This window comes from the organism of the source record quoted next, unplaced genomic scaffold (genome assembly GCF_019419815.1).
Source record: "Pyrus x bretschneideri cultivar Hongxiangsu unplaced genomic scaffold, Pyrus_bretschneideri_v1 Contig36, whole genome shotgun sequence".
NCBI classification, from domain to species: domain Eukaryota; kingdom Viridiplantae; phylum Streptophyta; class Magnoliopsida; order Rosales; family Rosaceae; genus Pyrus; species Pyrus x bretschneideri.
The window spans coordinates 4,660,300-4,681,379 of record NW_025999679.1 but is presented as its reverse complement, the minus strand read 5'-3'; the positions used below and the strand labels follow the sequence as shown (position 1 = coordinate 4,681,379).

Here is a 21,080-nt window from a genome sequence, read left to right as displayed (position 1 = left end):
CGTCTTCAACCAAAATAATTAAACATAATGTCTCAGTAATTTATTTTATTTTCTTTTAACAAACAATATTATCTATACTGAGGAAAAGGGAATGTGTTTAGCCTTACAATGGGGTTAACAATAATATAGTTCAAATTCATCATTGACGAAAATCGTACGAAAAATCATTCACCTACCAGTGATAAACCCATAATGGGTGGGGTATGTTTTGAGTTGGATTTTGAATCAAACTTTATTAGGCTAACAACAACATTCAACTACCTACTAGCGACATCAGAGTTTGCTTTGTTGGTCCAGATGTTTTTGGTAAGGAAATGAGCAGTTAAGTTTGCAAGGTTTGAACATGTGCTTAGCCTTATAATGCGGTTAACCATAATATAGTTCAAATTCATCATTGACGAAAATCGTACGAAAAATCATTCACCTACCAGTGATAAACCCATAATGGGTGGGGTATGTTTTGAGTTGGATTTTGAATCAAACTTTATTAGGCTAACAACAACATTCAACTGCCTACTAGCGACGTCAGAGTTTGCTTTGTTGGTCCAGATATTTTTGGTAAGGAAATGAGCAGTTGAGTTTGCAAGGTTCGAACATGTGCTTAGCCTTACAATGAGGTTAACAATAATATAGTTCAAATTCATCATTGATGAAAATCGTACGAAAAATCATTCACCTACCAGTGATAAACCCATAATGGGTGGGGTATGTTTTGAGTTGGATTTTGAATCAAACTTTATTAGGCTACCAACAACATTCAACTGCCTACTAGCGACATTAGAGTTTGCTTTGTTGGTCCAGATATTTTTGGTAAGGAAATGAGCAGTTGAGTTTGCAATGTTCGAACATGTGCTTAGCCTTACAATGAGGTTAACAATAATATAGTTCAAATTCATCATTGACGAAAATCGTACGAAAAATCATTCACCTACCAGTGATAAACCCATAATGGGTGGGGTATGTTTTGAGTTGGATTTTGAATCAAACTTTATTAGGCTAACAACAACATTCAACTGCCTACTAGTGACGTCAGAGTTTGCTTTGTTGGTCCAGATATTTTTGGTAAGGAAATGAGCAGTTAAGTTTGCAAGGTTCGAACATGTGCTTAGCCTTACAATGAGGTTAACAATAATATAGTTCAAATTCATCATTGACGAAAATCGTACGAAAAATCATTCACCTACTAGTGATAAACCCATAATGGGTGGGGTATGTTTTGAGTTGGATTTTGAATCAAACTTTATTAGGCTAACAACAACATTCATCTGCCTACTAGCGACGTCAGAGTTTTCTTTGTTGGTCCAGATATTTTTGGTAAGGAAATGAGCAGTTGAGTTTGCAAGGTTCGACCCTACAACATGTCAGAAGCGAAGGTCCCAAGCATTCACGGGCTTCTGAATTGCAATTTGCACTACACGTCACTGACTGTTTTGCCACATGGTCAAATTGAAAGGCACTGGTACCCGTGTGGACAATGGACTTGCAAGTCGCATCCATTGCATTTTTCATGGTATCAAATAACCTCACTAGTTATGTTTTAATTACGTAACTCCCCCTCTCCCCCTCTCCCCCTCTCCCTCTCCTGAGTGCTTTGCTTAAAGGCACTGAGTTTTCACAGTGGTCTCAGTTGAACTGAAGCATCAGTTTCTTTATTTGCTTAAGCACATGGACTCTGCGCTTGTTAGGTCCTTCTCCAAAGCATCTTTGGGTATTGTGATTTCAGTTTTACAGAAAATATTCATTTCTTTCTCTGGCTTTCTCTTGTTCTTGATTTATTAAGGTCTCTGATTATGTATTTATTTGTTTATTTCCTCTGAAATTAGTAATTGTTTCAGATGCTTCAAATGCTAGTTTTTTTTTTTTTAATTTTTTTAATTTTTTTAAATTTTTATTATTATTTTGTGGTATTTTAGGTACTTATTATAATCTTTGTCGATTCAAAGATTCATTCTTTTTAGTCTTTAGAATCAGTAGACTGAAATAATTTACCTTTATTCGGCTGGGTTTTCTTAAATTTAAAATTTTTCTTTTTCTTCTTTACTTTTTGTTGTCATTTCAAGATGTGACTAGGTTGAGTTGACTCTACCTTTGCTTGTACCATTTATGGAGTTGAATTTGGTATTTTAGGACGGATTTGATAACCATTTCACTTAAACCTTTTAGTTTTTATTTTCTTTTTGCTTGAGATAGAGATGGTATATGAGCCCAATGAGGAATAGGGAAGGAAAAATGAAGGAGCTCATATGAAAACAGAAGCTCAAAAATGAAAAGAACTTAACAATTCTTTTCAGCTGTTGGCTTTTAGTTTTTCACTTTTTCGTGTCATTTTCCTTCCTTCACCTTTTTTGGTTCCTCCCTTCTCCCACATACTTTTATACTATCTATAGCACAAAAAGTGAAAACCAACAACTAAAAACGAAATGGTTATTAAACGCGTACTCACTGTTTAGTTGTGAGTTTATTCCTGCTAATTGAATTCTGATGCATTATAAAAATTCATAGGTGGGAACGTTCGGAGAAGGGATAATCTCCACAAGAACTGCTTTTCAGGTATTACTGGTCCCATCACGACGTCTGATCTCCCTTTTGACTTTTGAGCAATAAAAATTTCGTATTGTGATTCCATGTATGCTGTATACAAACATATGTTGGATATGAGCATAGTATTTAATTTAAGCTTAGTGTGATAGCTGCTTAAATACTGGTAGTACTATTTCAAGACATTATAGTCATCAATGTTTGTAGCTAACCATGCAGCGTTGCTAAATTTGCACATTGAGATTTGTAAGAGAGCTTTCTTTACTGTTTTATTCACTTTCCATTGTATGTGTTTGGGCTTCTTAGTCTTTATATCTTAGTTGGGATTACACATGGTGGAAGTTTTTAACAGCAAGGTAGCGATGGATGTTTTTATTCAAAGAATTAGCTCAAAGTGTACTGGCTTACATCTTAAGTTCCAAGATAACAACTCATTAGTTTAGGATTCTGATTTATAATGTGGATAAGAAGCGTACTGTAATTCACAGTGGGCCGACTGAACTGATTTATGTTTTCTTATATGAAATAAATTTTGTCTCACAAAATCTATTAATCAGAATAACAAATACAACAACAACAACAAAGGACGGCTATATGAATCCTAGAACTCCATTGCGCTTGGTTTTGTGTCATTTCTTCCGTTAGATCCAACATCCAAGTAGTCCAAGTCTTTTCTTAAAGTTTCTGTCCAGGTCTTCCTAGGTCTTGCTCTACCCCTTTGGCCCTGAGCCTCTATCTCATAATCACATCTTCTAACTGGAGTGTCTGTAGGTCTTCTAATTGGAGCGTCTATAGGTCTCGTAATCAAATATTCTAACCGAAGCATTTGTTAATCAGAATACTGTGCATTATTTGATATGGTACTTCACTTAGCAATGTATTGTGCAATTTACTCCTCTTATTATTAGCTTATCCAAATTTAAGAAACAGTAAGACAGTAAGCTTCGAATTCTCATTTGAAATTAAAACTGATGTATGATTTGCCTTTCTCAGTTCATATTGAAACTTACTGGAACCCGAATCTTTCTTCTTATAGGTTCATATGTAGCAGTCAGAGTTTCAAGGCGCAGAGCATGGGATATCCTAGAAAGTTACTGTGGTGTTGGATTTCAGCAACATATTTTTCAGCAAAATACCAGAGGCACTAAGGAAAAGTCTACATTCTACAGGAGGCATGATAAAAAGTTCTTGGTGAATGCTACTACAGGCCACCCTCTTGAATCTGAATCTAAAGCCTATAATCCGAAAAGCATATGGAACTCTATCAAAAATGCCATAGATGCTTTTTACAGGTTTTCAAGGCCGCACACAGTTATAGGCACAGTTAAGTTTGTGACAAAATCATCACCACCAATCTTGACATTCTCCAATTTAACTTTTTGATATGTAACTCCACTAATATGTGCTTGAGATTAGTTAGGATCGCTACTGTTATTTTTTTGTCCTTTCCTTTTTCAAATCGATTTAGAGAGACCTGACCTATGTTTTTCTCTAAACAGGCATTAAGCATAATTTCAGTTTCTCTCCTTGCAGTCAAGAATCTGTCAGATTTGTCTCCATTATTTTTCACGGGGGTGCTGGAGGTGATGCCTCTAATAAATATTGATAATCTTAAAAGATTATAGTCGTCATTGCTATTCTTACATGCTTCGTTTTTTTTTATTTTCAGGCTGTAGTTGCTGCTCTCTTTATGAATATTTACATTGTTGGGTTGAATCAGTTGTCTGACATCGATATAGACAAGGTAGGTTTTGTAGTTTATTGGTAGAATTGCAATGATTGCGGGATAAGAATTATAAATTATGTCACCTTTTTGTTTCTTAAGGGGGCATTCCATTAGGATGGTTCTACATGTAGAATTCCATGATAGGTTCTTTTATCTAGAGTTATCAAGCTGCCTACTAAGCCATTATTTCAAGCTTCCCTCACTACACTCACGGATGTTCAAACGTTACCAATTTCCAAGTTGTGCTCAATTTATTAAGCGCCACTTTAGATTATTTGACTTATATTCTTGGAAGTCATGAACAAAAAGATTATTTACATGGAGCATATGTGAAATGTCTAATTGTATACTTGTATTTTATGGTATGTTGCAGGTTAACAAGCCTTATCTTCCGTTGGCATCTGGGGAATATTCAGTTGGAACCGGCATCATGATTGTGACATCTTTTCTAATTATGGTATCAAAGGCAATGTTTGGAAGAAAAAATTAAAACTAAAAACTGAAGACCATTTAAAACTGTTATTAGATTTTATTTTGAAAGCCACTATATTATCCTTCATATTTAAGCTTTTCATCTCTCGTCCTTCATTTTCTTCATCTTCTTCATCGGATTACCAAATGGGCCCGTAATGTGATTCCCTAACTTTTGCTTGCAAACTGCATCCTGTTCTTCACTAGAAATTTAGTTATTCTGGTTTAAATTGTTAAGGATTCGAGTGCTCTCAATAGTGTTTTTACTTCTTATTCCTTTAACTATTTGTGTAGCCAGCATTGTCATTGTTTCCATGCAAGAAATAAACTTCATCAAATTTTTCAAACATCTGAATACTACCAAATTACTAGTACCTTAATATACATGCAAAATCAGAATTAAGACTAAGGAAACTGGATTGAATGTTCAATATTTACTTAGTGTATGGATTTATCATCAAGCATAATCATATTATGACTGAAAAACATTCAGACCGTAACCATTCTTTTCTACAGAGCTTTTTGCTTGGATGGGTTGTTGGTTCATGGCCATTGTTTTGGGCCCTTTTCATCAGTTTTGTACTTGGAACTGCTTATTCAATCAATGTGAGTTGGCTTTTGCTCATATGTAATCTTATTGACGTTCCTTAAATAGCTATATGAGGAAAGCTTATGTCACTCGTGATAACCAATTTGATGAATGAAATTTAGTTTAAGAGTGTTTTTATTTCATAGTATATGGAAGGCTGGACTTTAGTATCTAAAATTTTTCCATGTAAATTTAGCGATTGTACTAAAGCATAAGTCAGAACCTGTCTTTTATAATCGCAGTTGCCATTATTGAGATGGAAGAGGTCTGCTGTGGTTGCTGCAATGTGTATCCTAGCTGTTCGGGCAGTGATAGTCCAACTTGCTTTTTTCCTGCACATGCAGGTTTGTTATTTTTCTATTAGGAAATCAATTAATACCTTCCCATTGTTTCATTCTCTCAGAAAAAAACTTGATTTACACAATAAGTTTTCCACATTGAGCGGCATTTGCTATTATAATTTCAACCTATAACATCATCGAAAGGTATCTGTCACTTGAGCAATGGTTACCAGTGTTCGATGCAATGCTTGTAGGACAAACATATCTGCGTGTGCACACACATAAAACGGTTGCGAGGGCTCATAATAATTGATTGCTCTCAACAGATACTGTTAATGGATCATCTTTTTCATGTAGTTGGATGCGCTTTCAGTGGTTGAGTTCTAATTTATCTAACGGTTTCCAGATGCATGTGTACAAAAGACCCGCTGCCTTCTCGAGGCCACTAATCTTTGCAACTGCATTTATGAGCTTCTTCTCAATTGTTATAGCATTATTTAAGGTAAAACCTTTTCCTTTTGTTCATTTCAAGTTGAACACGAGTAGATTTATGCATTTGCTATTATTTCACTTCGTGAAGTTATGATGAAAAAGGATGATGATCAATTTTATTCACACCGTGGAATCATGTAGGACATACCTGATATTGATGGAGATAAAATATTCGGCATCAGGTCTTTTACAGTACGCATGGGACAAAAGCGGGTAGGCCTTTAAGTTTTAATACACGCAAATATACAGTTTCACTGATATACATGTATTCATACATATGCAACGTATTCAGACTTTTATGGTGGTAAGCAAGCATATATAGTTTTGATCCTAATTATCTTTGGGCAGGTCTTTTGGATTTGTATTTCGCTACTTGAAATGGTTTACAGTGTTGCCATTTTAGTGGGAGCATCATCTGGCTTCACGTTGAGCAAATGCGTCACGGTAATGTTTCAGTTTCTAAATCTAAAGAGAACAGTAGTGAGCGTTACCAATCTTCACTTATTCTAGGTTACTGAATGACACAACTTCTCTTTTCTCTATAATTTTTGAATTATACGCGTTTAATTCTGAACGTATAAATGCAATGAAAAACATGAATTTAATGATTTATTTTCGGTTGTATTTTTCTGCCTTTACATGCCGTTTGCTATTATGAAATAGTTGGTAATGTTATGAAGTTTAGGAGTCCACGTTAAGGATTCTTAAAATTCTACCAATCGCTCTTAACTCTATATTTCTGATTCTAACTCGTTGCCTTCCTTTACAAAAATGCAAACATTTGAAGTGTTAAACTGTCAAATGAGGCCACTTCAGTTTGTATTGTATACATGTGTTTGGTTTTACATGAGAACAAGCGGTGCTCTTATATTCTCAATAGAAGTTAATAATATTTTGGGGAACCTTAAGTGCGTTTTCATAATCCCATCTTACTACTGAGTTTTTGTTCATCTATACCTCTTTGTTCAGATACTAGACACTGAAGAATGCGCTAAGAATGCAGATATTGATTTATTCTATATTTGCATTGTTTTAGGTTTTGGGACATACAATTTTGGCTGTGGTACTGTGGAACAGAGCCAAATCTGTCGATCTCAACAGCAAAGCTGCAATCACATCCTTTTACATGTTTGTATGGAAGGTAAATGCTTACTACCACTACTTGAATGCAACTGCAGTGGAATAAAGTATATCAAAAACCAAAGGTGACCCTAATTTGCCTCATCAGTTTTGCTGTTAACATCTTACAAACATTCCACACGCTAATTCAAGCCCTCATATTGCTGTTTCTAGTATTGCTTATTGGTTGCTTTATCTTTATCGAGGGCTCGAATTTTGTTCAGGCACAACAAATGCCTATATTCTTGGAGATGAGAAAATCCCTCAAAAACTCTTTAAGAACTGTTGGTTTGTGCGGTCTGGAAATTGGACTCCGTCTGGAGACTCCAACCTAAGACCGATTTCCAGCTTTACTTGTTTCAACGTGCCAGTTGCTACCATTGATTTTATGGATTGTACACAACTTGTTTGTGATTTCATTTATGTATGTTTAAATTCCAATGTGGCATACGTTTTATTCATTTCTTTCTGTTTTCTTCTTGCAGCTTTTCTACGCTGAGTATCTACTTATACCGCTTGTTAGATGACGATGCAACTTATTTCAGAGTAAAGGTTGTTTTCGGAATCTTAAGAGGTAAAAATCGAACGCTGTTGTTGGGTTATTCAACTTACATTGTACTCTCCGATATTTCCTTGGTACATTATTTCACCATCTCGGGCTGGATTCCGGGGAAAAGCTGGAAAGTTTGAGGCATAAGAGAGAACATTTCTCTAGCCTAGATCTTTGCATATCGATTGAAATGTCCCATACTGATTTTCTTCACATGGATCAACACACTTTTGATATGTTTGTAGACATCGAAATTTCAGTAAAAAAAAAAAAAACAAATGTTCACCAATGCATTAAAGTTTTGACGTGTCAAGGCATACATGGCATACGCCACGTGTTGTACAAATTGTACACATGGCGTGTGACTCAACAAAATAGGAAGAAATACCCTTGAAGGATTAAACAAGTTTTTCTTCTCATTTTGGGCAATGACAAGGCAAGTACATTTCAATCCATTGAGGATCAAAACAAGTTTTTCTTCTCATGTTGGGCAATGACAAGGCAAGCAAACTTCAATCCATTACGGATCAAAGCAAGTTTTTCTCATTTGGGCAATGACAAAGCATACACATTTCAAGTTTAAAATGGTATTTAGTGGGAAATTAGGCCATAAGTTACACCACTTCAAGTTTAAAATGGTATTAAGTGGGAAATTAGGCCATAAGTTACACCACTTCAATTTCAATATTGCATTAAGTGGGAAAATTAGGCAATGGTGCTTGGAAAGGAAAAAAATATTTTGTGGTGGTGATTCATTCTCAAAGCCTATAAATAGGCTTCTCCATCAAGGTATCAAGCATCAACCAATTCACAAATACATTTCTCCACACACCAAAACCTTGAAGCCTTAGAGTTCTAAAGCTCTCAAGAAAATCCCGAAGGATCAAGAAAGCACTCTTCGTTCTTCGTCAAATCCTCCCTCAAGATCAAGCCCCAACGGCCCTTGAAGAACTTCCACCAACTCAAGATCAAGCCCCGACGACCCTTGAAGAAAGTGTTCATCCGTTTATCTCAAGATCAAGCCCCAACGGCCCTTGAAGAACTTCCACCAACTCAAGATCAAGCCCCGACGGCCCTTGAAGAAAGTGTTCATCCGTTCATCCCAAGATCAAGCCCCAACGGCCCTTGAAGAACTTCCACCAACTCAAGATCAAGCCCCGACGGCCTTTGAAGAAAGTGTTCATCCGTTCATCCTAAGCTCAAGCCCCAACGGCCCTTTGGATCAACAACCTCAACAAATCCACACATCCAATCGTTCTTCAAGATTAAGCCCAAAAGCCCTTGAAGATCCACTCATCCATCAACCTTCAAGATCAAGCCCAAAAGCCCTTGAAGAAATCCACACAACCATTATTCAAGATCAAGCCCCGACGGCCCTTGAAGAAAGTGTTCATCCGTTCATCAACTGTTCATCCTTAGATCAAGCCCCGACGGCCCTTTGGATCAACAACTCATCCACAAACCAACACCCTACGAAGATAGAATCAGAGAACCAAATTTGAGAGAGATCGTAACCCCAAAATCATCAAACAAAATATTATTTTGTACACGTTATTCTTGTTTCTTGTTTCAAGGAACTTTCGTGTTCACAAATTTGGCACGCCCGATGGGACAATCTCTACCTCTCATCTTTTTCTCCGTTCAAAAAAAAAGATGAAGCTTTCACAAATGATGTTCACGTGAAGCCCCAGTACTTGGCAAAACTCTAGGAGCGGGAGGCATCAGAGCGGGAGGCATCGAAGCAGGAGGCATCGAAGATAGATCATCCGAGGCCTCAATACTTGGTGGAAAGCTGGATGACCCAGGAAAAAGGTGCTTCTGGAGATAAGCCGCAAGCCTTTGACAGTCACTTTGAATCCGACCTTCAGATTCTTGCAGCTCATCAAGCTTCCTCTTCATGCCCGTCGAATAGTTATTTGCAAGCACGTGCAAACTTCTATTCTCGTGCTTAAGCTGTTTGATCTCTTGCTTGAGATTTTCCACCTCTGCCATCAACGATTCAACTTGACGGGAGCGAGCAAGTAGGCGTTGGCCCATGTTGGACACAGAGCCCGCACACTGAACGCTGAGAGCTAGGGACTCTTGAACGGCCAACTCATTGGACTGTCCTGAAAGCAGCCTACTATCTTTAGGAGTGAGGAGGTTCCTAGCTACTATCGTAGCTGTTGTTGCATCCGTCATCACGGAGTCTTCACCTGTAAGAGGGCCATTAGAAGATAAAAAAGACGGGCACCATACCTTACCCTGACGCGGCGCACTGCTGAGACTCAAATCTAAGCAAATGTTAGATGGGTTGGCCATTTTTCAAAGGTGTTAAAAGAGAAGGGTCGGATGGAGAAAAATCTCAAGGGGCTGTTAAAACAAAATACACCGGAGATGATTTTCAGGAATGAGCAACCTTCAAGATGTGCATGTTGGAGGTAATCGATACCTCTATAAAGAGGAGAGGCGACACGACCACCGATTCAAAAAAATGGAAGAGACACCACTCTTCAAAATCTCAAAAGCCAGATAAAAGGCGTAAGTTAGGCGACGCTTTCTCGGCTTTTCAGAAAACGCGTTCAACTTTGTCAAAAGATCTCTGACAAAGCCGCATCCGCACTACTGTTTGCCATTCAGAAATCAAAGAGGCGCTTGCTCAAAAATCGAAGAAGCATTTGTTCAGAAATCGAAGAGACGCTTGCTCAAAAATCGAAGAAGCGTTTGTTCAGAAATCAAAGAGGTAACACCCTCCGAACCTCAAAAGCTGGGCCGCTTATTCAAGGATCGAAGAGTCATCACTCTCTGAATTTCAAAAGCTGGGCTCTTCCAGATTTGTCATCACCCTTCATATGCAACCCCAGCTTTGCAGAAATCACGGGCAACTTTGTCAAAGATTTCTGACAAAGTTGAGAACGCGTGAATCTTACTGTTCAATTACCCAACAGTTGTCAACAATGGTAAAGAAATAGTACCACCACTTGCTATTGGGAAATCCCTATATATGTCAACCTTCATCTTTTATGGCAAGGCAGACCTGCAAAAAAAAAAAAAAAAAAAATGCCCAACTCTTCCTCACATCTGAGGGCGCACTCCCAGCAAAGCCTCTCGAAATACTCAATTTTTTCTTCTTCCCCAAAGATGATACCAGATGCCTGGAGTACAGATGACCCAGGAGGAAACGGTAGATTGAAGCATGTGCTGATTCATTCACCGCTTCTTCAAAAGCAAAAGTATCTCATATCATCCAGGTCAAAAGCAAAAGTATCTCATATCATGCTCTTTCCCTGTCTTTTCCTTTGTCTTTGTTATTACTCGCATAGCAAAGTGAAAGGAGCAATCAGCCGGCACTTGGAGTCAGTCTACCGACTGCCTGGAAGCTATTCCCTGGTTGCTTACCTAACGTTGCTCTCGAGTAGTCATCTTCAACGGTTGATACACTTCCAGAGAAGGGACCACTTCTGCAAAGGGGAGTAAGTAAGGCAAGTGAAAATGATACATTGAAGCATGTGGAGACAAGCAACAACTGCATATGCTGAGCTATCCTCTAACCCTCTTCAATACGAATTGGAGAGATTGAACAAAGAAACAGATAAAAGGAGTAAGCTCAGACCTTCGGGGGAGACCAAAAGAATCCTGCTGCCCAGTTCAAGAGTAGCACAAAGGAAAATCAACGATTGGAGGAAACCAGAAAATCTTCCAGTCAAACTCAAGATCAAGCCTCAATGGCCCTTGAAGAAATTTCCAGCCCAGTTCAAGACTCAGCCTGTGGAAAATCAACGATTGGAGGAAACCAGAAAATCTTCCAGTCGAACTCAAGATCAAGCCTTAATGGCCCTTGAAGAAATTTCCAGCCCAGTTCAAGACTAAGCCTGTGGAAAATCAACGATTGGAGGAAACCAGAAAATCTTCCAGTCGAACTCAAGATCAAACTTCAATGGCCCTTGAAGAAATTTCCAGCCCAATTCAAGATCAAGCCTCGACGGCCCTTGGGTTGACATCTACATTAAGGGACTTCAAAACGCATCTTCTACACGTGTCAAGCACATGTCTACGACGCGCCTTGAAGTGGGGGCATTTGTAGACATCGAAATTTCAGTAAAAAAAAAAAAAAAACAAATGTTCACCAATGCATTAAAGTTTTGACGTGTCAAGGCATACATGACATACGCCACGTGTTGTACAAATTGTACACATGGCGTGTGACTCAACAAAATAGGAAGAAATACCCTTGAAGGATTAAACAAGTTTTTCTTCTCATTTTGGGCAATGACAAGGCAAGTACATTTCAATCCATTGAGGATCAAAACAAGTTTTTCTTCTCATGTTGGGCAATGACAAGGCAAGCAAACTTCAATCCATTACGGATCAAAGCAAGTTTTTCTCATTTGGGCAATGACAAAGCATACACATTTCAAGTTTAAAATGGTGTTAAGTGGGAAATTAGGCCATAAGTTAGTGGGAAATTAGGCCATAAGTTACACCACTTCAAGTTTAAAATGGTATTAAGTGGGAAATTAGGCCATAAGTTACACCATTTCAATATTGCATTAAGTGGGAAAATTAGGCAATGGTGCTTGGAAAGGAAAAAAATATTTTGTGGTGTTGATTCATTATCAAAGCCTATAAATAGGCTTCTCCATCAAGGTATCAAGCATCAACCAATTCACAAATACATTTCTCCACACACCAAAACCTTGAAGCCTTAGAGTTCTAAAGCTCTCAAGAAAATCCCGAAGGATCAAGAAAGCACTCTTCATTCTTCGTCAAATCCTCCCTCAAGATCAAGCCCCAACGGCCCTTGAAGAACTTCCACCAACTCAAGATCAAGCCCCGACGGCCCTTGAAGAAAGTGTTCATCGGTTCATCTCAAGATCAAGCCCCAACGGCCCTTGAAGAACTTCCACCAACTCAAGATCAAGCCCCGACGGCCCTTGAAGAAAGTGTTCATCCGTTCATCCCAAGATCCCCAACGGCCCTTGAAGAACTTCCACCAACTCAAGATCAAGCCCCGACGACCCTTGAAGAAAGTGTTCATCCGTTCATCCCAAGATCAAGCCCCAACGGCCCTTGAAGAACTTCCACCAACTCAAGATCAAGCCCCGACGAACTTCCACCAACTCAAGATCAAGCCCCGACGGCCCTTGAAGAAAGTGTTCATCCGTTCATCAACCGTTCATCCTTAGATCAAGCCCCGACGGCCCTTTGGATCAACAACTCATCCACAAACCTACACCCTACGAAGATAGAATCAGAGGACCAAATTTGAGAGAGATCGTAACCCCAAAATCATCAAACAAAATATTATTTTGTACACGTTATTCTTGTTTCTTGTTTCAAGGAACTTTCGTGTTCACAATGTTCCTGAGATTTTACATGACGCATTTTGTTGCACCGATTCCCAAATATTAAATCCAATTTATGCCTAAGGGATCTTTAGACCTAGTGTGAATTCTGCGAGTTGGTGAAATTAGAAATTTAGGGTGAGTTTGTTTGGGCTCATTAGCCTTCTTTGGACTGGACTGCATTAAAAGTCAGTGTAGTCCAATGTTTGTTAATAGTAGGACTAATTTTAGTGGGATTACGTGGGACTCGCCTAGACTAAGAGATGGTTTGGTATTGTTGTGTTTTGAAAAAAAAACTGTTTCTGCTGTGTTGTGAGAATAAGCTTATTTTTACTGCTTTACGTTTTCAGCTTTTTTTTCATCCAAAACTATGAAAATAAGTTGTTTTTAAGTGTTTACCAAACATCTTTTTGAGCTCAACCTTTTTTATACCCACTTTTTATAAAAGGAGCTCAGTACCAAACCAGTAATGCAGCGGACTGCTAAGACCTTCCCTACTTTGCTTCGTTTGCTCGCGTCACATCTTCTTCTTGCACGACGACCTCGCCGTCAAATCCTCCCACACCTTCCCAACTTGGATTTGCCTCGCCCTTGGTCTCTCTCTTTATATCGACAGCCCCACCCACTGCCTAAATCCCAAAATTCGATTACCACCCACATATGGGTCGGCTCGATCCGAGGCTCAGATTGATGTCAACGCTGCCCCTCCTTTTTTGAAACCACCTCTACAGCACTGCGTCAACTCTCTCATAAGGAGGCTGGCATTCATATGATGTTGGCCGCCGAAGCCTTCAGGGAAGAGATCCTCATTTTCTAAAATGGGGATTAGTTATGGCGTCCATTCTACATCGAATTTTAACGATTCGAACTATCTATTTTTCAAGTTGTACCTCATAGATCATTCTTACAAATATTAGCCAAATTGGAAATATTTGAAGCATCTAATTGAGTTTAAAGAAATTGACGAACACTTTGTTCTTTAAGAAACATTGAAATTTCATCATGATAATTAAATAGGCAAATGATTTTGGATTGAATTGAATTTTTGTAAGGATAATCTATAAATCAAGACTTACAAAATAGACATTCGGATTGTTGAAATTCGATAACATTGTGTATTGGATTAACTGTGGATTAAATCAGATATTTGAGTGACATCAACATACTTTGAACATGGAGAAGATGAAATGTTTAATGGAAATAACATGAATATTTGGTTGAAATTGATGTTTAGGCAAATATTATGAATATTTTGTTATATATCATGGGTTCATTTTTTTATATTTTTATTATCTTGCTTCTTAGTTCGACATTACACCAAATGCTTTACTAAGTCATTCCAGCTTAGTCATTTTAAACTAGTCCAGCTTAGTTCTTGAAGTTAGTCCAATCTATAATAATCTAGTGCAACAAATGCACACTTAGAGAGAAGGGATGTAGGTTTTCCAATTTAGTGAAATTGAAAAAAAAATACCACACCCTACACCTTTTGCTGCCGCACCATCTAGAGGAAAAGGTCTTAGCAGATTGTCATCTTCTTGCTTCACTAACTAGCGATTCATTCATGTGGATACTAGTAGAGGGCTAACACTTGGGAGTCTCAATGAATCCGTTTGTATATGAAATCTAATGTTCGAGTTCTAAACCTAATCTAAGTTCATGCACGTGTTCTTCATTCATTTTTGCATGAACATAAGTACATTGATTAATCACGATCACGTGGATTAGTTTAATATGATTAAACGGAATTCAATGTTCCACTAACTATGCATGTTAATATGATTTTTTATACTTATGTCATCCCTTCACACTTTTGCACATATGTACTAAAGTAGTTCACAACCCAACAAGATAGAGTCAGAGGACGAAGATCCTAACCATCGTAAAAAGTTGCAAAAGAACTGTAGCCCAATTAGAGAAATGTCATTTCAAAGTTCATTTTTTTAATACATACAATATTGTTATGCCCCAACACGGAGTTGGTGAAAAAAAAAAATTAAATCTTGTGCCTGGCGCACCAGTAGAAATAAAATAAAACGAACATATAACTCCAAAAGCTTTTACAAGGTGTGCAGAAATAAATAAAACCCTTAAAATCTCCCGTCTAACACAACCTCAACCCGTCTACCGTTTTATTTATCTTGTACCAATCCAAAAAGGTCTAAAATATAAAGGGTGAGCAAAACCACAACTCAATAGGGACATAAGTGTTATCAAGGATAATTGTCAAGGTTAAACCAAGTGTCATGCAACACTTAACAACAAATGAAGAGGAACACCACCATATTGTAGTACTAAGTGACTATTTTTAAACTAAATTAGTTTCAAAAGTTTCAAAAAAATTTAAGCATGTATATCAGAACAAGGGTTCACTTACGTACACTTAATTTGCTATTTTGTAGAGATCTCTATCGAATTAGCGCGATTGTGTTTTAGCTTTATCACATAACATCCAGGGGTGGAGTTAAGATTTTTTCTTTGTGTGGCCTAACTGAAAATAGTACTATAAAATCATATATTTATTTTTTTCTTATATAAACTTATATAATAATCTATAAAAGAACAATAATATAAGATAAACTATTCTCAAAATCAAGGTTCTTAAAAAAGCTAGGCACTAGTCGAGCGGCGGATTAGGACCTAGCGCCTAGGTAGCTAGGCGAGAGTCTAGGCGGTCTAGGCGGATTTAAGTAAATTTACTATATAATATGTAAATAAACATTGAATAATATGTTATTTCTTAAAAAGAAAAAAATATATGTATGAAATAATATGAAATTTTAGACTCATTTTGTTAGTTTTGCATCATTTTATAAGGCTATAAATAAAATGCAAGTTGGGCCTTGTATTCCTTGTCTTACCTTTAAATAGAATTGTTAAGTCCATTTATAGATGGGCGAAATGGACCCTAACAAAAAACCAAAAGTCATCTAATCCATTTATTATCCTATTAGAATAAAAAAACCAAAGACACTTGTATTTAGCCATCCTGATTCCCAATCACTGATTCACTTTCAAAAAAAAAAACCCTAAGCTGCTAAGCAAAAACCATTGATGTCGTCTACTTATCACCATATCTGCAATTGCATATTCATACTCTCTCTCTCTCTCTCTCTCTCTCTCTCTCTCTCTCTCGTAGACCATCATCACACCTAGAGTAGATGGCGAGACGCATAGCGCCCAGATTTTCCAGTGTCTGCCTGCTCCTGGTTAGGCAATTGTATTTTTCTAGGCCACCCAGACTGTCTAACTTCCATCTAGCCTGCCCAGCGACCATTTAGCATGCCTAGGCGTCCGACTTACGTAGCCTAATAGCTTTGCCGATTTAGTAAACGATTTCGGGATAATCATGGCGGAGCACCACCATCTAGCGCCTAGGCCGCGTTTTAGAACATTGCTCAAAATCATAACCCTAACCGATGAATTCAAGGACCATATAAATAATTAACCTACTAATTAAATCAAGAATAAGTAAATAATAAAGAAATTAAGAAAGTAGCAAAGGTGACATTTATTGGAAAATCGCAACAGAAATTAAGGAATTGCGGAGATAATGATTTAATTGTGGATTTAAAGAAATTATTTTTCTTTTCTTAAGTAAGAAACACATAGGCTAAATTACATAGGGTAAATGGTCTTTTTCTTTAAAGAATAGGATAAAGGGAGATTGAAGATAGAACTAATTTATAATTTTTAGCATAAAATGTCTTATTTATTACCTATCCTCTATAAAATATACATTAAATAATAATTTCTATTGAAATTGAGTAAGCTATAAGCATGAGTTTACAAAAGAATAGTTCTATTACAAACCTATTTTTACTTCCAACATAGCCTTATTAATTTTTTGTCAGTGATCATCTCCAACTCATTAGATTCGAACAATCGAAAATTGAGAGGTGTGTGAGAAGTAAAAATAAATGCATACATAGCTTATAGAAACCTACTTGGGCTTATGTCCACCTTAGCCTTGTGGGTGGCTACGCCATTGATGACATCGCGTTATTGACTTATAATGTTATGGCGGCATACCGGAGGAGGAATTCTTCTATTCATCGAGACATATGCAACAAAAAACTCAACTTATGGAATCAATCTGAAGTGGGTGAAACATGATACAACCTAGCCTGCATTTAGTGGGACTGTGCTGCAGAGGCCAGCACGTCTAGAAAGTCATATTTGAAATTTCTCGTATGTATTAATTTGTTAGTAACTTGCAAAAATGTTAAGAACCTAATAGTAATTTTGTAAACTAATAGATGACTTTAGGTAAACAAAGACTAATGTAAACCACATCAAGTAACCCAGTAGTAGGGGCGCGGACTGTGGCTTCTCAATAAACAAAAAAAATGTGGGAGGTCCAGGGTTTGATGCTTCGAGTTGATGAGTCTGCTTGACTGTAGTCACGAGCAGAGTGAAATTTCTCATAGCCTCTTTGAGCTCAGAAATGATGGATAATCATGGCTTGCGACTAGTAGTCCCCCTTAAAAAAAAAAAAAAAAAAAAAAAATACTAATGTAACAATTTCCAAACAAAAATAAATAAATATAATGAGACTCAAAACTTTGGAAATAAAATTTGTATAGAAAGTAATTCTTAAGAGGGAGGAAAGAAGAAAAGAGAAACATGGACAGGCAAGTTCTAAAAGATAAGTGAATCACTTTTATATAGGCCTGGCAATTCTTGACACAACCCAATAACCCGACATGACACGAAATTAACAGGTGTTTGGGTCGACATGATAACGAATCGGGTCCTTATCGGGTAACCCGATAAGCACTTGTTAAGATAACGGGTTGGTTCGGGTATACACATGGGTAACACGATACACGATAAGCAAAATATTAATTTAAAAATGTTATAACCCTAAAAAGATACTATAATAATTATATATATTAATTTAACAATTTTATACCCCTAAAAACTATAATAATTATGACACACCCCGACCGAAATCAAGGCATGCTGGCCGATCAGAGCCTAACCCTGGTCGCGTGTATGTTGACGAGAACGACGGGCCCCTAAAGGGGGTGGATTGTAACATCCCACATCGCCCAGGGGAGTGGATCCTGTAAGTCTTATATGTATTTTCCCATCTCTACCTAGCACGAGACCTTTTGGGAGGTCATTGACTTCGGGTTTCACCGGAACTCTGAAGTTAAGAGAGTAACGCGTGAGAGCAATCCCATGATAGGTGACCCACTAAGAAGTTCTCGTGTGAGTTCCCAGAAACAAAACCGTGAGGGCGTGGTCGGGGCCCAAAGCAGACAATATTGTGCTACGGTGGAGTCGAGCTCGGGATGTGGTGGGGGCCTGGGCGGGGTTGTGACAAATTATATATATATATATATATATATATATTAAATTCAATTTAAAAAATTGGTGACCATTGGATTGGCTGAGATTTAATCTCAGCCGTCCATTGTGCATTAGGTTGGAGGCTAATATATTTTTATATGGTATAGTACTATTGTTTTATTTCTTTTCATAATTATTTTGGTAAACTTCTCATAACTTGAATGATTTTTAATGTTTGGTTTTTCTATACTTAGTTTATGCAGAAGAGAGTTCTAACGTGGAAAACCTTATTGAAAACATCATCAACATAACTCTTGAAGGCAATAGATCAAGCCAAAGTTCCAATACAATTTCCTCATGATGATCGATGAAAATTGAGAATTTTGTAAAAGGAATAACATGCAAGCTTTGAGTTCCATTGGCAAGGTTTAAACTTTTGAGAAAGGCTTCACAACCTTGAAAACAAAAACTCTTTCATTTTGCATATCCTTGCACATTTAGTATTTTGTAATAGACTAGTAATGTAGGGATTTTTTTTTATTAGGCTCTTATTTTCGAGTGTAGATGTAGTACTTAAACGACAAATGTGTTTTAATGTTTTGAAGTAATATTTATATGGCAACGTATGGTATGTGCAAATTTAAGAAGAAAAACAAATATTTTTCTTAATGGGTCATAACCGGTTGGGTCACTTTACCCGTTGGGCAAAGTGACCCGACCTGTTAAGGACCCGTTAAGATAACGGGTGTGACATGACACGATCCGTTAAGATAACAGATGTTACATGAAAATGACACAAACACGATAGACACGACCCGTTTGTTAGGCCTACTTTTCTACAAGACTCGCGTTATTGGTTTAAAATGTTATAATGGGATACAGGAGGAGTGAATCTTTTATTCGCCTAGAAGTATTAGACAATAGACTCAACTTGTATAGTCAATTTTGGGCTGGGCGATAAATGTCAAGAACCTAGTGCGTTTGTTGCACCGGACTATCTTGGACTGGACTAACTTCGGGGACTAAGCTGGACTGGCTTAGACTAAACTAAACTGGACTAACTTAGTGAATCGTTTGATGCAGTATCGGACTAAAAAATAGGATAATTAACGAACTATAATATTATATTAATTAATGCATACATAATAATATTTTATATTTTTAATATATATATATATATATATATATTATTTTATATTATTTAATGCATAATTATTATCTATTCACCTTTTACTTTCTTACTCCTGAAAGACTACCCCTCTCGAAGCATCTTTTCTTTTCTTCTCCCCCTGGCTCCGTCCCATTTCTTCTTTCTTCCCTCTTTTTTCTACAAAACGGAGGTGTAAAACTCATCGCAAATCCTTCAAAACAAGCTCATCCTCTTCACCCTCTTGCTGCCGTTAAGCATCTCCACCTTCCTCGTCCTTTTTTTCCCAAAAATTTTTAGATCTCTCTCTTCCCTTTGATACATGCATTGGCTTCTTTGCCTGCAAAGCCATCTTAGAATTTTTTGGCAATGGGTGGATTTTGAATTTTGTTGTTGTTATTTTTTCACGTTATTTTCTTTTTAAATTTTGGTGGTTGGATTTTGAGGTTTTGGCAGTGGGTGGAGCTTTGTTTTAGATCTAGGCGGTGATCAAAGGGTGTTGTAGAAGAATGCTTGCAGGCAACGCAACATGTAGACAATGCAGCGAGCAAATGGAGCAAGTTTGGGGACGGGACTAGCAAGCACATACATAATGGGGGTCCTCGCTAAGGCTACCTAGCGAAAGACTTAGTCGGTGCGAGTCCGACTTTGTCTCATTAATGGTAATCCTTGTTCGCATCAAACATTGGCTAGCAATCCCAGCTAAGCCAGTCTAATCCAAAGAAATTTAGTGAGGGCAAACAAACGCCCTAATCGGCCTAGGCGGTGAAGGACCGATGTGATTTAAGCCAATACGTGGAGAAAAATCGGGTAGGGGTTAGGAAGTTGCCTAGGAGGGCAAGGTGGTTTGACACAATCGAATCCCAATATCCCTCAATTACCAGGATGACACATGCCTACACCCGAGGGTGATGAAGCCATTTTAACATGCATGCAAGTTATAAAGAAAGAACAAACGTAAATAAAATAAGTAATTTTAAATATAATGAAATATAGATGCAAGAACGTGTTCAGAGCATACAACTAATCAAGAATAGTATGAAAGAAATATTATAAAATAATAAGATTACAAAGAAAGTGGATCCTACACCGAGAGGGAAACTCGAAGCTACTGATGCAGGTGTGCCTCAAAACCGAGATCGTATGCCTTGATTATAAGTCTTGAAGGGGGCGCAAAACAAAAGGGCGAGTGGATCAAAGTTTATAATAATAATACTAAGTAAGACCGCTTTTCTTTTGAACATACTAACCCCTGTTTTGAAAACACACACACACACACACACACATATATATATAATACCATGTACTAGGTTTTTCTAAAAACCCTAACGTGGCATGAAAACATCTAAAACATGTATGTATGAAACAGTGCTCAGTAATGATAATATAGTCGCCTGAAGGCAAATCCATAAAACCTACGTAAATCCAAAATAATAAAGTACTTAACTAGGGGTATCGTAGTCGCCCGAAGGCATAATCATCACCCGAGGGTGAAGCTGTACGACACTAGGTTACGCCAGTGAAGAAATATGGTAGGTCCCATCA

The 21,080-nt window shown here is 37.5% G+C and overlaps 1 protein-coding gene across 4 annotated transcripts; it reads left to right on the top strand.

The window, feature by feature from the left end:
* Window positions 1–1,357: 1,357 nt before the first annotated feature.
* Window positions 1,358–18,788, top strand: LOC125480817 (homogentisate phytyltransferase 1, chloroplastic-like). Of its 4 annotated transcripts, XM_048591953.1 has the most exons (14): window positions 1,361–1,708; window positions 2,503–2,550; window positions 3,575–3,861; window positions 4,038–4,121; window positions 4,208–4,282; window positions 4,638–4,721; window positions 5,252–5,341; window positions 5,567–5,668; window positions 6,012–6,107; window positions 6,239–6,310; window positions 6,446–6,541; window positions 7,134–7,238; window positions 7,702–7,790; window positions 18,643–18,788. In XM_048591953.1, exons 1-13 carry the CDS (start codon window positions 1,666–1,668, stop codon window positions 7,741–7,743), a joined length of 1,224 nt encoding a protein of 407 aa, XP_048447910.1. In that variant the 5' UTR covers window positions 1,361–1,665; the 3' UTR covers window positions 7,744–7,790; window positions 18,643–18,788. The 4 variants fall into 4 exon arrangements, with proteins under 4 accessions (XP_048447907.1, XP_048447906.1, XP_048447910.1 ...); XM_048591950.1 differs by lacking the exon at window positions 18,643–18,788 and having other exon boundaries at window positions 1,358–1,708; window positions 7,134–7,302; window positions 7,702–8,001; XM_048591951.1 differs by lacking the exon at window positions 18,643–18,788 and having other exon boundaries at window positions 1,363–1,708; window positions 7,702–8,001.
* The last annotated feature ends 2,292 nt before the right edge of the window (window positions 18,789–21,080 follow it).

Excerpts from the sequence above, each read along its gene's own strand:
- LOC125480817 (XM_048591950.1), top strand. The coding sequence starts at position 1,666 with ATGGACTCTGCGCTTGTTAGGTCCTTCTCCAAAGCATCTTTGG. Across the intron at positions 4,283-4,637 it reads CTGACATCGATATAGACAAG|GTTAACAAGCCTTATCTTCC; the intron begins GTAGGTTTTGTA and ends GGTATGTTGCAG. Across the intron at positions 6,542-7,133 it reads CGTTGAGCAAATGCGTCACG|GTTTTGGGACATACAATTTT; the intron begins GTAATGTTTCAG and ends GCATTGTTTTAG.